Source organism: Planococcus citri, chromosome 5, assembly GCF_950023065.1.
Source record: "Planococcus citri chromosome 5, ihPlaCitr1.1, whole genome shotgun sequence".
NCBI classification, from domain to species: Eukaryota; Metazoa; Arthropoda; class Insecta; order Hemiptera; family Pseudococcidae; genus Planococcus; species Planococcus citri.
The window spans coordinates 29,586,192-29,600,710 of record NC_088681.1 but is presented as its reverse complement, the minus strand read 5'-3'; the positions used below and the strand labels follow the sequence as shown (position 1 = coordinate 29,600,710).

Here is a 14,519-nt window from a genome sequence, read left to right as displayed (position 1 = left end):
TGAAATCGAAAATTTGGCTGCAATCGTGCGTTTTGCGGGAATCTAGGTCTCTGTCCCTGTTGCTGATTTCCATTGTTTCCTTGGACGGCTTGTCCTACAGCTTGGGGGGTTGGAAACGTCGGTGGTTGTTGTCCAGGGGGTGGCATTAGCATTGGTAATAATGGTCTTGTATGAACCAAGTTCGGTTGCATCCAGCGTGGTACTGGTCCTTGCATGAATATGTGTCGTTGCATTTGCCATTCTGGAAATGGTTTGGGTTTCGCTTGCATCGGTACGATACGTACACGTCGATGTTTCGCGAAATCGACTTTAATGCCAGCCAATTCACGTAGTTTTGCAATGAATTGCTCCAACGTTTGGTTTTGATCTTGTACCATCATTTGATAGGCGGGTGGTAGTTTTACCGAAATTGCGCGAATGATGTATTGCGTGCCACGACGATCAGTGTGGCTCAATGCAATTGTGAACCGAATTAGTTGACCGATTAAATCTTGTAGACTTGTCGCACAGTCGTAATTATTACACGCCATTTCAAGTCTATCTTGAGCCCGTTCGTTCCAATAAAATTGGAGGAAACTCTTCTTCGTATTTTCATACGAATCATTTGGGCAGAGAGTAGTCATCCACGCTTCGCGGTCATACGTAGTTACTACCGTTGTAAATACGTGTGCTTTATGCGCATCGGGCGCATTAGTTGCATCAGTGAAATGCTCAAAACGTTGTATGAAATCGTGAGGAAATAAACGGTTTTGTTCCGAGAATATGATATTCGATGCTTTGAGCAACATAACATCGATCTTATTCGGCTGACGACTACCTCCTGGCGCATTCGGTGCGTTGTTGACTCTTTGTTCGAGTGTATTGACCTTTTGTGCGAGGTGTTCAGTGGTTTGCGTTTCTTCCGCTAGTACTTGCACGTGCTCAGCTAATTGGCCACGAATACCACGTACATCAGTTTCTAGTGTATCGATGTCTCTTTCATGATCATCCGTTTTTCTTCTTAGTGATCGAAACCGATTTTCGTTTCGGGTGGCCTGTTCGTCTTGCCGTGCCTTGATTGTTTGGATTTCATCATTGTTCGATTCGGCTCTACGCTGAGCTTTTCCTGCAATTTGTAATGCATTAGCTGCCATGTTATTGGCTTGTTGCGCTGATGCGTCGATGTCGTTGATTTTATCCTTCATCATTTCTTGATTTTTTAGGGTTTTCCTAAAATGGCCATCGATATACCGCCAGGTATATTTCAATCTTTCAGTAATGTGGTCGACTTCTACCTCGCCGGGTGGCATTGTGGGAGGGTCCATTAACTCTTCCTCACTCACAGGTAGGTCGCTTCCATCGTCGGTGAACGGATCGTCCAATTCGTGAAGCGTACTTAAGTTTATTATCGAGGGTGCGGCAGTTACCTTTTTCTTGTTTTTGGTTTGCGGCTTCGAGCTACTAGGCGGTGGTCGTTGCAAATCCTTTTCATTTAGGCTACGCCGCGGCTGATTTCTCAAACGATCTTTTAGGGTCGACATGTCGTTAAATTCCAAAGAATTTACTTGACAAACGATTTTACGACTTTTTTAATTGCTCTAAACGAGCTACTGTAAGAAAAAATAAAGGGTTTGAATGGAATGTGCCGGCAAACTCCACTCGGTTCGCGAATGCGCGTTTTTACGACTTGTTCAAGGGCAAGTCTACCTCGTAGCAACCGCGAAGGGTTGGCAATCAAGCGTGACGAGGTGAATCGAGTTCAGACGAGCGGTTTCCCGCGCTTTTTCAAACTCGACGATTCGCGCCTTAAAATACACAAAATTTACGCGAATTTCCGGGATTTGCCCTGAAATACACGTAGATAACAAATGCAACGTATTATAAAAAGCGCTTCGCGGATATAAGTTTAAAAATTAAACACTTTAACAGGCGCAAATTCCGTAATGGAAAGCACTTGAACTTTTTGCATGCAAGAAAAAATTCTCGTCAGGCGCCAATGATAAAATAATATAATGCACGTATGAAGGGTATGACGAATAAAGCAGATTGGCATAAGATAGGTACTTACCCCAGCTCACCTACACTTTACCGAATAGATACTTACACGCGACGAATATATTAAATTAACAAAAGATACACGATTACGTGCTGAAATCGATATATTTGAGTTTAATCACACAGAAATACACGTCAATAATCAATAATTCCACGAACTCGTGCGAAATAGGGAAAATATTGTACAAATTTGGAGGGATCACTTAAATACACTAATTAATTCTACGAAATAACTTTTAACTTGGACCCGGAGGACACAAAGACTAAAAGGCACATTAACTTGGCGATTCGCGGACAACCGTTGATGAACTGCGAATTGGTCCAGTCGCAAAAGATGCTGCTAAACCTCTTTCGCGACTGTACCAATCAGTGTTACCCGAAATAGAAGGGTTAAATACTCTAATATTACGAGTTTCCGGATATAGGCATAAGTCTCAGTCTAACAGAATTACACATTTTTACATCTTAGCACAATTATGTAGCAATTGTTGCATCATAACTATAAAAGCCAAAGAATATAGTTCCGATGCGTAAAATTAAGATATTCCAATGAAACAAGATGTAATTTTGTCTAACTCCATTTGAGTAAAATAACTAAAATAAATTAAATTGATCAAGTCCACAGCCCTCAGAGATTGTAAACTTGACCATTAGCACTAATTAATCACTATGATTAAATTAATGAGAAATGAGTATGTTACTCGAACTTACTTACCAAACTATACACTTTTTCCATCACTTTCCTGGGCCTTACCAATACTAAAGGCTTCGATGGAACTTAACTAAATGAGGCACATTTTAAGTCTTTGCATAGTCCGTACCTGACTGGTTCAGGGTGAACTACCAAAAAGACACAAATTATTGATCATCGGATCCATGATCAAATTAAAAACGAATCAACCACACGCGATGGTGGTGAAGCTTAAAGGGGTAGATCGCGAATAAAATCATCATTTAATGAAATATTTCTCCTCGTGAGGTTAGAAATAATATGATTAAAAACGCAACTGTACGGACATTGCGACGAGGTTACCATTTACTGCAGGTTCAGGAGCCAAGTGATTTTTGGCGCTAAAACGATTTCTTATATAGAAAAAGGGGTCAAATAGGCACCTCCCCAATGGTCATATGGTGTAAAAGGGATAGAAATGCTCGCGGTGTCAGCAAATCTCAATGAGAAGCCGCGACCTGTCAATAAGCAAGCATTCTTTGCAATAAATTTACATAATTAATTGCCTATTTTCCCTATTTTGGACAATAAACGTCATAGGGGTAGCAGAACCCTGTCAAATAAATAATATTGAAAATAAGAAGGGTTCTCCTACCTCTGACGTCAAATGTACAAATATGCAAGTATTTGTACATTTCTAACTCTTTAAAATACTTACACACGTTTCCATATTATAAGGGGTAAGTAAAATAGGCATCAATCTAAGGGGTACTTAATGTAAGTATCGCCTTAGATGATGTGGGCCAACTACACTATGTCACTTTGAAAATCAATTTTTTGCATCAGTTATTTTACTTTTTGAATTATAAATTTTTTCAAAGCTTTTGCTCTTACTTCGTTCAGGCAGATTTGAATTCTACTATGCAATTTTTAAAAAATTATCTAGAATAAAAATTAACTTCGGAGATTTAAGAAGTATAGGTAACATAATCAGTATACCTACAGGTGTTGGTACCGGTGCAAAAGCTTTCGCACTACCGGTGCAAAAGCTTTCGCACTCGCTTCACTCAGGCAAAATCGAAAATATTCCGTTCTCTTCTCAAATTGGATTTTCAAAGGCCAAAAAGGTAAAAAAAAACACGAAAAATTGCGAATTTTCTATTCTAGACTTCAGTACCAAACTTACAATGGAACAATTCAAATTTTTCGTCAAATATAAAAGCATCATTTTTGAACATTTAAAATTATTCAATATTTTTGTTTCCAACTCCTCTTTCCAAAATTTCTTTTGAACCATATCTGGTTAATAAGCATGCAAAATACTGGTGGGAGGAGGGGGATACGGGGTAAAAAATTGGAAAAATTCCAGTCTTACCCCTCTCCCCTCCCCCTCACAACACTTCGTCATACGTCTGATTGGTCCAAGATTTTGAAAATTTGAGTGTTCTTATACGTAATGAATACAAAATATCTATTAACTGGTTTGATCGTTTCAAAGACCTCCCACGATTTCATGAACAGGACTACAAGGGACTAAACCGAAGACTGTCCAACAATCTATCATGGGTTAAGTAGGCGCAACCAGCACCCAGCTATATTTTACGTAATAAAAGACGTATTATTTTAGCGACTGTCTCGTGGAAATTTCAAATATTATTTATAGAATTAGTTACAGATAATTACCAAGGTGAAAAAAAAAAGTAAAAGTACTAATAGTAGGTGCTTGGTAAAAGCTTCATAAACGTCATATCGATGCAGACGATCGTCCCGACTCCAGACATAGGTAGGCTACATATCTATCGAAATATATACGTAAACATAATATAATGCGTAATATTTCTATATATATATTTCCTACAATTAGGAGACACCTATATTATGCCAGGCTTATTAAATATTTAAAAATCATTTCGTGATCCTCGTCGTGTATAACTAATAGATATATGGCGCTGCAGATCGAACGACTCACGCAGCGAGAACCAATTTACTATAAAAGTATGCAAATAGCCATACATTCTACCACAAAAACCTTTCGTATAGTGTGATTTACGAGTATAAATCGCAATTGTCACTTCCCCAAATTGCCTTTTACCTGCAGCGAATGAACGTAACTGTAGTGTAGGTAATTGGCGCCAATATGCAGAATCCATTTTTATAACTGGAATGAGGACAAGACTAACCTAACATAATGTAGATACCTACATCTATATTGAACCAACTTTTCACCAATAAGTACAATTTATATTATCATGAAAATAATTTCCAAGAATGCTGGAGCTTCTGCTGCGTTAGCTTTGACATGTGTAGATATGTACTTGTGTCTTGTACATAAGAGTAAGTGTCCAGTTTCCGTGATTAGCCTATTCCTGTTTATGCGTTGGAGCAAAGGTTGTTCGTCGTGGATTGTTACTTCCTTCAACTAGATAGTACTGAGCTTGACATCAGCCACACTTTCGACTCGAACAATAAATTTAAATAATGTAAAATTTTCCTGTTTTAAAATTCACGTTGAAAAAATTTCATCTTCTAGTTCCTTCCGATTCTATTCTACGTAAACGTAGGCTATTCACGTTACGTAATTCGTATTGTTTATGGTATTTCATCGTCTTATGTATAGCTATCGAAGACGCCTCGTATCATCTAAAATTATCTTACACATCGACGAACTGGTTGAACTTGTTTTAAAATGCATTTAAAAAAAATAAAAGGTATACTCGAGAATTGATCTTCGATGTAGCAATCCATCGACGTAGAACTTTTCGTTACGCACGTGGTAGGCTATTTTTAATTTAGGTAATTCGCAGCTTGAAAAGCTGCACTATTATAGCCTATAAATTTTGTAAAATTAATACAACAGCGAATAAACGTAAATTAAAATTTATTGGAATCGTGTGAGCGCATTTTTAAAGAGGATACTTTATTGTATCCCGAAGTGATTTGCGTAAAGAAATAGGAGGAACTTTACCTATCTTTGTGTACGTTTGATTTATAACTTAATCACGAGTGTTGAGTAATGAAATAAAGAAATAGATAGTGGAAAGGTACACATTAAAAATGAATAATAAATTGAGATGATTTTCGGGAAGCCTTTCCAATCAATATGGCTTGTTTTGGCTGGAGGAAAAATCGACATGTTCAGTAAAATATGAGAAATTATGTGAAATTTTTCTGCGTACCTACCCATTTAAAAAATGTAGGTACGAGTTGTTCGATATGTTGGATGTGTATCATATGCCTTTTGCTATTAGTTGTGGTACGCATATGGGCATCTGTTTTAAATTGAATGAGAAATTAAGAAAGAAGTCAAGAAAGAATAAAATGAATGGAGAAAAAAGAAATAGGCTACAGAATGTGATCACTCAGCTAGGACATTTGTTTTATACGAGTATCTCTTCCCACGAGAAAATAGCAGAGCATAACAATTTTCGATCTGTGAATTTGTGATTTACTTATTATGAGAAGCTTTGTTTTTGAGATTTTTGAGCCAAAGTAGGAGGGTTCAAGCTCAATGAATTTTTTACACTGTAAAAAAAAATAATTTTCGAGAAGAACGAAGGGTGCTGCAAAAAAAAATGCACCCGACAAAACTGGATCGAAAAATTATGCAATAATCGTATTATCTCCACCCAAAATTTCGGACGCGTAAGTGCATTTTTCAATTATTGATTAATTTTTGAAAATCAAATTTGAGCCAAAAATGGGGAAAAAATCGAAGTTTTACAAAATTGACCTAGAAAAATTATTGAATTCGCGATGGAAACGGTTTCAAACAATTCTGAGCAGTTCTGAAGCTTCCAGCAGATTTTTAAAAGTTAAAATTTTCATAAAATTTTACCAAATACACAAAGTTGTGAATTTTTTAAATTTTTATATGTCATGAATTCGCCAGACAAAAATATGGTTCCGAATGGAAACGCATCGATTTTAGAAAAATGATGTGTAAATTGGTCAAGTGGATCACTAACAAGCATCAATTGCGAGCATACGTGCTGAAGTTTATTTGGACAGGTTTTATGATCCCTTTTTTTGGAAATGGAACATCCAAATTTGTTGCTGGAGGCTTCGAAACTGCTTGAAACCACATCCAGCTGACTCTCAACGTGTTAAAATTAGTTAGAGTACCTATAGAGTATATTTTATCTTCACAATTTTATTTGGTAAAATTTTGTGGGAATTTCAACTTTCAAAAATCTGATGAAGGCTCCAGAACTTCTTAAAACAGTTCAAAACTGTTTTCAATCGACTCAGCAGGTCTAAAATAATATATAAAATATAAATAGATCCCTACCAAGTTTCAGATTTTTTGGCCAATTTGGTAAATCTTTTTTTTTTTCTATTTTTAGTCCTGACATAGTGTGGTTGGCCCGCACCTGCTAAGGTAGTACTTATGTTAAGTACCCCTTAGAAGGATGCCTACTTTATCTACCCCTTATAATATGGAAACGTGTGTATTTATCTTAAAGAGCTAGAAATGTACAAATCCTCGAGTATTTGTACATTTGACGTCAGAGGTAGGAGAACCCTTCTTACTTTTAGTATAATTTATTTGACAGGGTTCTGCTACCCCTATGACGTTTATTGTCAGAAATAGGAAAAAATAGGCAATTAATTATGTAAATTTATTGCAAAGAATGCTCGCTTATTGACAGGTCGCAGCATTTCTTTGAGATTTGCCGACACCGCGAGCATTCTGTCTATTTTTCACCACGTGACCTTAAGGGAGGTGCCTATTTCACCCTTTTTTCTATATAAACAATCGTTTTTAGCGCCAAAACCACTTGGCTCCTTAACCTGCAGTAAATGGTAACCTCGTCGCAATGTCCGTACCGTCGCGTCTTTAATTATAATATTTCTATCCTTACGAGCAGAAATATTTCATTAAATGATAGTTTTATTCACGGTCTACCCCTTTTGTTTTCACCACCTTCGCGTGTGGTTGATTCGTTTTTAATTTGATCATGGATCCGATGATCATTAAATTGTGTCTTTTTGATATCTTGGAATGCACCCGGGCATCTCCGAGATAGGCAAAGAATTAAAATGTGTCTCATTTAGTTAAGTTCCATCAATGCCTTTTAGTATTGGTAAGGCCCAGGAAAGCGATGGAAAACGTGTACAGTTTGGTAAGTAAGTTCGATGAACTTAATCATTTTTCATTAATCTAATCCTAGCGATTAATTAATGTTACTGGTCAGGTTTATAATCTCTGAGGGCTGTAGACTTGACCAATATAACTTCTGTTATTTTTATTTATTGAATGGAGTTAGGCAAAATTACATCTTGTTTCTTTGGAAAATATATTATTTTACTTATCGTAACTATTCTTTGGCTCTTATAGTTACGAGTTGACAATTGCTTTAAAATTGTACTAAGATGTAAAAATGTTTAATTCTGCCTTAAAACGGTCCATAGGCAACCTGTATTGTTAGTCATAAGAATGAATGTTGTCTATGTAAATTACGTTTTAATAAAATGATTTTAATTTGTTGTAATTTCTGAATCATTTCATAATTTACTACATAACTTTGAATATACTAGTTTAGCATAACGTTCTAAAAAGCCTCTACTATTGAGCTATCTTGGCAACTGATACTAATATTTCTCCCTTAGGAAATATTAGGAAAAATTTAATCACCATAGGAAGGGATTCTTCTCTCTCTCTCTCTAACATAGTTATGCATAAATTAACTATATCAGTCCAAATGTGATTTTCAAAAATTTACCAAAAATCAAAAAACTGACTTCACATTAAATAAAAAAAAAATTTTTCGATATTTTAAAATTTTTCAAGCTTTATTCTTTTTATTAAGAATCAAAAGAATAAAAATTAATAATAAGTTTGTTTGTGATTAAAATGGAATTAAAAATTAGGTATGAAATAAAATGGTACCTAACCTATTTAAAAATAAATGAATAGAAATACATTTTTGATTTGATTTTTCATCATTTAATTTTCTGTTTAATTTTTGCAACTGAGCAGGAAAACTCCAATAGTTCGCCGGATAATATGTACTTGCATATTTTTTGGAGTTTTTTTTTTTAAATTAAGTAAACATTTTGAATACATTTTTTTGTCTGTGTTTGTAATCGCATAATTATAACATTAGTTGTGAGAGGATTTATGTCTTTCACATTTTCAACTTTTTCTTATAAATACAATGTAAGTACCTACTTACCAGTATTTCAACGAAATAAAAAAAGTCATCATTTTATGTGTTTAAAAAAATGAGAAACACTCCGCAAAAATATCAAAAAATTCACAAATATCGAATATCAAGTTGATAGGTACTTGACCATACCTACTTTTAAAAAAAGGAAAAGCAATTAATCAATATTTTTGGGGAGAGTCGAGATCTAAATAAATTTAAAAACAAAATAAATTCTTACAATTGGATGTGTGTATTTTACTCCATGAATTTGAACATTTTTCTTTCATTGACTTCTTTTTTTTTCAAAATGGATACCAACTTGAAAACAAATATATCTGCATTTTAAAATAAGTAGATTCAACGCCCATAAACCTACATATAGGTACCTTCTTAGATACATAGAAATTATAATTCTGAATTTTTTCCTCGCTGTGCACCATTCATTAAAATCATAGGTGCTCCTAAAATCAGCATACAAAACATAATTGCACGTGATCGACAATGTTGCATTTAGAGGTCACGTTGAGCATATTTTTTCCGATAAATTTATCCTCCATAATATAGCTATAGCCATTTTATTTAAGATGGAAATAAATGAAAAATCAACATGATTTATGATTCTCACAAACCAACATGTACTTATTCCTTGATGACGCTATTCTTCAATCTCAGGTTCAATTCGCCAAATAAGATACAATTTTAATGGACAAACAGAAATAATTGTCTAATTTACGATGTTACGATGGAACCCGTGCCTTTAAAATTCGATTACTACACTACTTCTATGTAATTCGATCGAAGATGGTGAAAATTTATCATTGTTTTCTTTGATAGGTAGATAATAACAAAATTCCATAATGGGAATTTTAATATCGTTGAACTACTACTTACTTGTACTAGTATTATTAAATAATCAGCTACTGGGTACATTAATATATCGGGTTATCGAACAAAGAACAGTGATTATTAAGTAATAAAATATCCAAATATGTAAATTTGCAATCAAACCATCCATTTTAAAAATAGGTAATCTACTTTGTATTCGAATTTCGAGGTGTCAATAAATAAAACTTTACATTCGGTCAATTCAGTAGGCAGTAGAAAAAAAAAATGAAAGATATTTATTCGCGGTTTATTGAACGCGTTAAAAAGTAGAAGAATTTACGATGTGACCATATTACATAATCGAGTCTGTAAACAGAGGAAAACGATACGATGCTGTACTACTCAGGTCATCAAGGTTACAAGACGCAGCATCTGAGCCTCTAACTTGAGAGATTCTTGTTTAGTGAACTTCTTGACCCAATGTATTCCAACTTGGAGGTATATGCATAATTCATATGGTTAATTTCACCTTTATCACTATCATTAAGTATAGCGGGCGAATTTCGATTCGATGCTGTTTCCCGGTTTCGCGATGCGATGCAAGTCGCCACCACTGAAGGAATTTTTTTTTTTTGCTAACGCCTTTGTCAAGGTCTGGTATATGGTACCTAGTTGCCGTTTTCTTTTACTTATGCGTCGCGATTGCTCGTGTCGTCGTGCTAAACCTTGATTGATGTGTTGAAATGGGTATGGCACGTTTACACCTATTAAAGAAATTGGGTATTTAATAAATTACACATTGTCTTTGAAAAAAAAAAAAAAATGGTACCTAGTATATAGTTTAGCAATACACGTGTCCAAATTCGCCGTCACGTTTCATCACACTGATGGGTCTTTAATTGCGTATCATTTATAAGAAAGCCGAAGAAAAAAATTAACATTTAATATTTCAAATAATTTCTAATTAATTTGCCATAATTGTACGAAAATACTCATACCCATAAGTCATGCATATTCATTCAATTTGCCAGCGGTACCTATAACTAATTACTCCGTTGAAAATGAAATAATGGAATGCTTTGGTTTGGATGCAATTTATACAGGGTGTCCGACTGAAGGATGAAAGATCAAAGTTGAAAAATAATTGTGAATTTCATTTTAAAAATTTTAAAAATTGCCTACTTTTGTTTGATAATGATTTTTTTTTAAATAAAAAAATTTGTTTTGTAACTGTTGCTCAAATTTGTTCTTCAAAAAACGTATATTATAGCAAATGAATCAAGTAATTTAAAGCTAAAAAAATATTGCCTAAAAAAAATTCGTTTCACACGTAAGAACGTAAGACTGAAAGAATTCTCTGAAAATAAGTAAAAAAAATTGAATATTTGATCCATCATGCACGCAGATGAATCATTGAAATGTTTGCAATTTTTCAATAATTGTTCGCACCTTGAATTTTACAACACTTTCGTCCAACAATAAGATTATTTTTTCGAATGATATCCTGTTTGGGTTACTGTATTTAAATCTCCGACTAGACTACTAGTCAAGTGGATTTTATCTTATTAAATACTTATACCAATCTCATGTATAATGTATTAATGCACTTAGACGTACGATTGATTATTAATTTCATGTGTTTTTTATTCTTTTTTACAGGCTTTTCATTTGTGCCATTATAATGGTCAGAAAGAAACTTTTTTATGTCCACCCGGTAACAGATTCGAGCCTTTGACCAACGAATGTACTCCGTGGTATAAAGTAAATTGCGTTCCTTCATATTAACTGCCATGCCATCAAAGTAGGGCCGTTTACCAATTAGTTAATTATTATTATTAATTTATCGATTGTACTGATCGTTTTTGTGTACAAAAAATTTCATTATATTTTTTAATATTGCGTACCGTTGATCATGTTGTTTTACCGTGAACTTGTTGATATGTTTTTGCATTTTGGAAAAAACCGTTCAACTTGAATTTAGATGCTTGTTGTCGCTGCAATAATAATTAAATTGTGTTTGGGGAAAAGAGTTGAATACAGATACAAAGTATTCATATTTCACAATGGGAAATTGAGAATTATTACCTGATATGTATGTATGAATTCAATACACATCGAGAATAAAAACAATCTACTTATTATGAGAAGAAACCGACGAGATGAGATGAAATGAAATCAACATTTGCTAGCAGAAAGCAATACTCAATTTACAAACTCAGTGCCTTGCTGCCTTCTAACCGTATTGCTGACAGAAGATTTGTGCTGTACGTCTGATAAGTTGCCTATCATTGAATTCTAGGCACTATTTTAGCTATTTTTTTGCGATGAATTATCGAGTGTTTTCCATGTTTAATCCGAAGGTGGAAAATACGATGGCCCTCCCACTTCCGAGTGCTGAGGTCTGAGGTTGAGCTCAAATGTATGAAAAGGCAATAAATTTTGAAAATTTTAATTGAAATTGAAGGCTAGAGGAGTCAATTTTGTTTCTTTTCTCGGACGGAATAGCGGAGAAGGATGAAGGAGGTTGGTGGAGCAGACGAGCAGAGAGGTGGAGCAGAACAATACGTACGCTGATAACAGTATAAACATTGAACTTTAAAATGAAATGATTACAGGCTTTGTAATGACATAAAAATTTTGAATCGTTGATTTTCATTTTTCTAGTACTGTCTAATTCCATAATGTACGATTTCAAATATTGAGTGATACTTTGTTCGTTGTAATTAGCATGTAAAGATGTTTCAAACCGAGTTTTGTGGATTAGATTATAACTTCGTTGTTTCTTGGGACTTGAAAAATCATGAAAAATTTCAAGATCCCATTTTCAAAAATGACTTTTCTAGCTGCCAAGATATCCTGAATAAACTGACTGAATTATGCGTTAATCTTTCGAGCTATTCTTCCGGTAATGTTCTTGCCGTACTTCTCATCTTGCAGTTGTACATTTCTATCAATGGTTGTTCTTTTTACAGAGTATGTAGAATGCTTGAAAAACGTTTATGGATCTGCTAGCTTTGATCAATGGCAGAGTAATTTGAGCAAAAACAATCCCAGTATTAAGTTTACGTTGAAAAATCAACAGAATGAACACCGTTTAGAAGAGATATCATTGCTTCGTCAACGTATTAAACGATTAACTCGTGAAAAAGAAGAATTAGTTGCCGAACACGAGTAAGCTTTCGTTATTTTCTTCTTCAATATCACTCTAATGGTAACGTATTTCTAAGAAATAATTACTCTGTTGTTCGTAGAAATCTGATGTTTAAAGAGCAGAATGATTTCGATCAGCGTATCAGAGACGTGATTAAATTGAATCACGCTCGACTAGACTCAGTTAAACGAGGATTAGAGGATAAATACAATTCGGAGATATCGAATTTAAGAGCTTCTTTTGAGAGTAAATTTGCGGCAGCAGCTGGTCAGCCGTAAGTGTATTTTTGTTCATTTAATTGGATAAAAAAAAACAATTAAAACAGTTTGGGTATTTATTTCAAATAGAACTATCGAAGGAAGTTGCCAATGTAGCAGAAATACGGTAGAACGTAACCATTTGACGACTGAATCCAACAGTGAACATGTCGAAGCCACGACTTCAACCAAGTTTGTAGTTCTCTTTGTATTTTCAGTTTTTTTTTTAAAACTGGAACTTGGCTTTATAATTTTAATTTTTCAGATTTAGCGAATCCGGTATTAACTGTTTCTCAAACGAGGAAAATCTCAATAATTCTGTTGAAATGTTGGATTTCCAAAGCGATCAAAGTCACCAAAATGAGTCCCACGATTCGCTTAATATCTCGGATGCAAAACATGTCACGGAATCGGAAAGTTCGAGATGTGGAGATCACGTTGAATTATCTCTGAACCGTATGGATATCGAAGAACGTAATTCGCAGTACGAGATATCGCCGGAGATGCCTGAACCAGTCATTGATGAAAGATTATCGAGTGTAGAAAACGTTGAAAAATTATTAGCAGAATTACCAGCGCCACAAACAGATGTAGGTTTATTTTAATTTCTATTACTTATTAAAGATGTGTCAGTATTGGAAAATGGGAATATTTCAACGTGTAATTATTTTACAGTATGACTCGTTCGTATTTCCGTTTCCTATCAAACAAGACATGTTTGAAGATAGTTTCTGGACGTTTGAAAGAAAAAGGGATATGTCTCTGGTGAATGAATTGATTAAGATTTTCATGAATCGTAAATCTATGAAGAAATTACTACCAATCGGAGGATTTTCCAAAGTGAGTATGATAATTGGAAGTGATCGCAGTTCATTGTAGTACGTTAATTAACATGTTTCTGTATTATTTCAGTATAAAGAGTATTGTCACGGAAATGTGTTTCCATGTTGGGAAATTGATTGTTTGATCCGTAACAAGAGATTTCCTACAATGTTGCATCGCGACGCTCATGTTAAAAAATACCATCCTGACGGTAGGACGATATTCATTTGCGGTACGTGTCATTGGCCGGAGTCAACGCAGGAAGCTCTCCACGAGCATGAAATGTTCCCTAGCAAATGTCGTGAGTAGTTTTTTTTGCTGTATTTTATTTATTGCATAAAACTATGTGTCCAAATTTTCAATTTTCGGTGAGTAATATTTTGTATTTTTCTTACAGGAAAACGAAAACGCTGTTAAATACAATCGTCAGAAGCTCAATGTTTGTTTCGCTATGTCAATTTTCAATTTTTTTCATCATGTTTTTCTATCTCATTGCGCTGTGATGATAGTGATTTTGTATTTAAGAGTAAATCAATACGTTGTGTTCATTTTAATTTACGAATATTTATTTTTGTTTCATTACAAAACGAATTGTTTAAAGCTTATGCAAA

At 34.4% G+C, this 14,519-nt stretch overlaps 2 protein-coding genes across 2 annotated transcripts in view; both read left to right on the top strand.

Moving 5' to 3' along the window:
- Positions 1–11,586, top strand: part of LOC135846717 (uncharacterized) — a 69,487-nt gene extending 57,901 nt beyond the window's left edge. The window contains exon 4 of the mRNA XM_065365960.1: positions 11,338–11,586. Within this exon, the coding sequence (XP_065222032.1) occupies positions 11,338–11,463 (126 nt within the window). The 3' untranslated portion in view covers positions 11,464–11,586. The remainder of the gene's footprint in view (positions 1–11,337) is intronic.
- Positions 11,587–12,235: 649 nt separating this feature from the next.
- Positions 12,236–14,462, top strand: LOC135849268 (uncharacterized). Its single transcript, XM_065369629.1, has 8 exons — positions 12,236–12,583; positions 12,651–12,849; positions 12,930–13,103; positions 13,177–13,278; positions 13,352–13,676; positions 13,762–13,926; positions 13,999–14,209; positions 14,306–14,462. The coding sequence occupies exons 1-8, from the start codon at positions 12,415–12,417 to the stop codon at positions 14,323–14,325; spliced, it is 1,365 nt and encodes a 454-aa protein (XP_065225701.1). The 5' UTR covers positions 12,236–12,414; the 3' UTR covers positions 14,326–14,462.
- Positions 14,463–14,519: the final 57 nt, after the last annotated feature.

Excerpts from the sequence above, each read along its gene's own strand:
- LOC135849268 (XM_065369629.1), top strand. The coding sequence starts at position 12,415 with ATGTTTCAAACCGAGTTTTGTGGATTAGATTATAACTTCGTTGTTTCT. Across the intron at positions 13,279-13,351 it reads GAAGCCACGACTTCAACCAA|ATTTAGCGAATCCGGTATTA; the intron begins GTTTGTAGTTCT and ends TTAATTTTTCAG. Across the intron at positions 13,927-13,998 it reads CAATCGGAGGATTTTCCAAA|TATAAAGAGTATTGTCACGG; the intron begins GTGAGTATGATA and ends GTATTATTTCAG.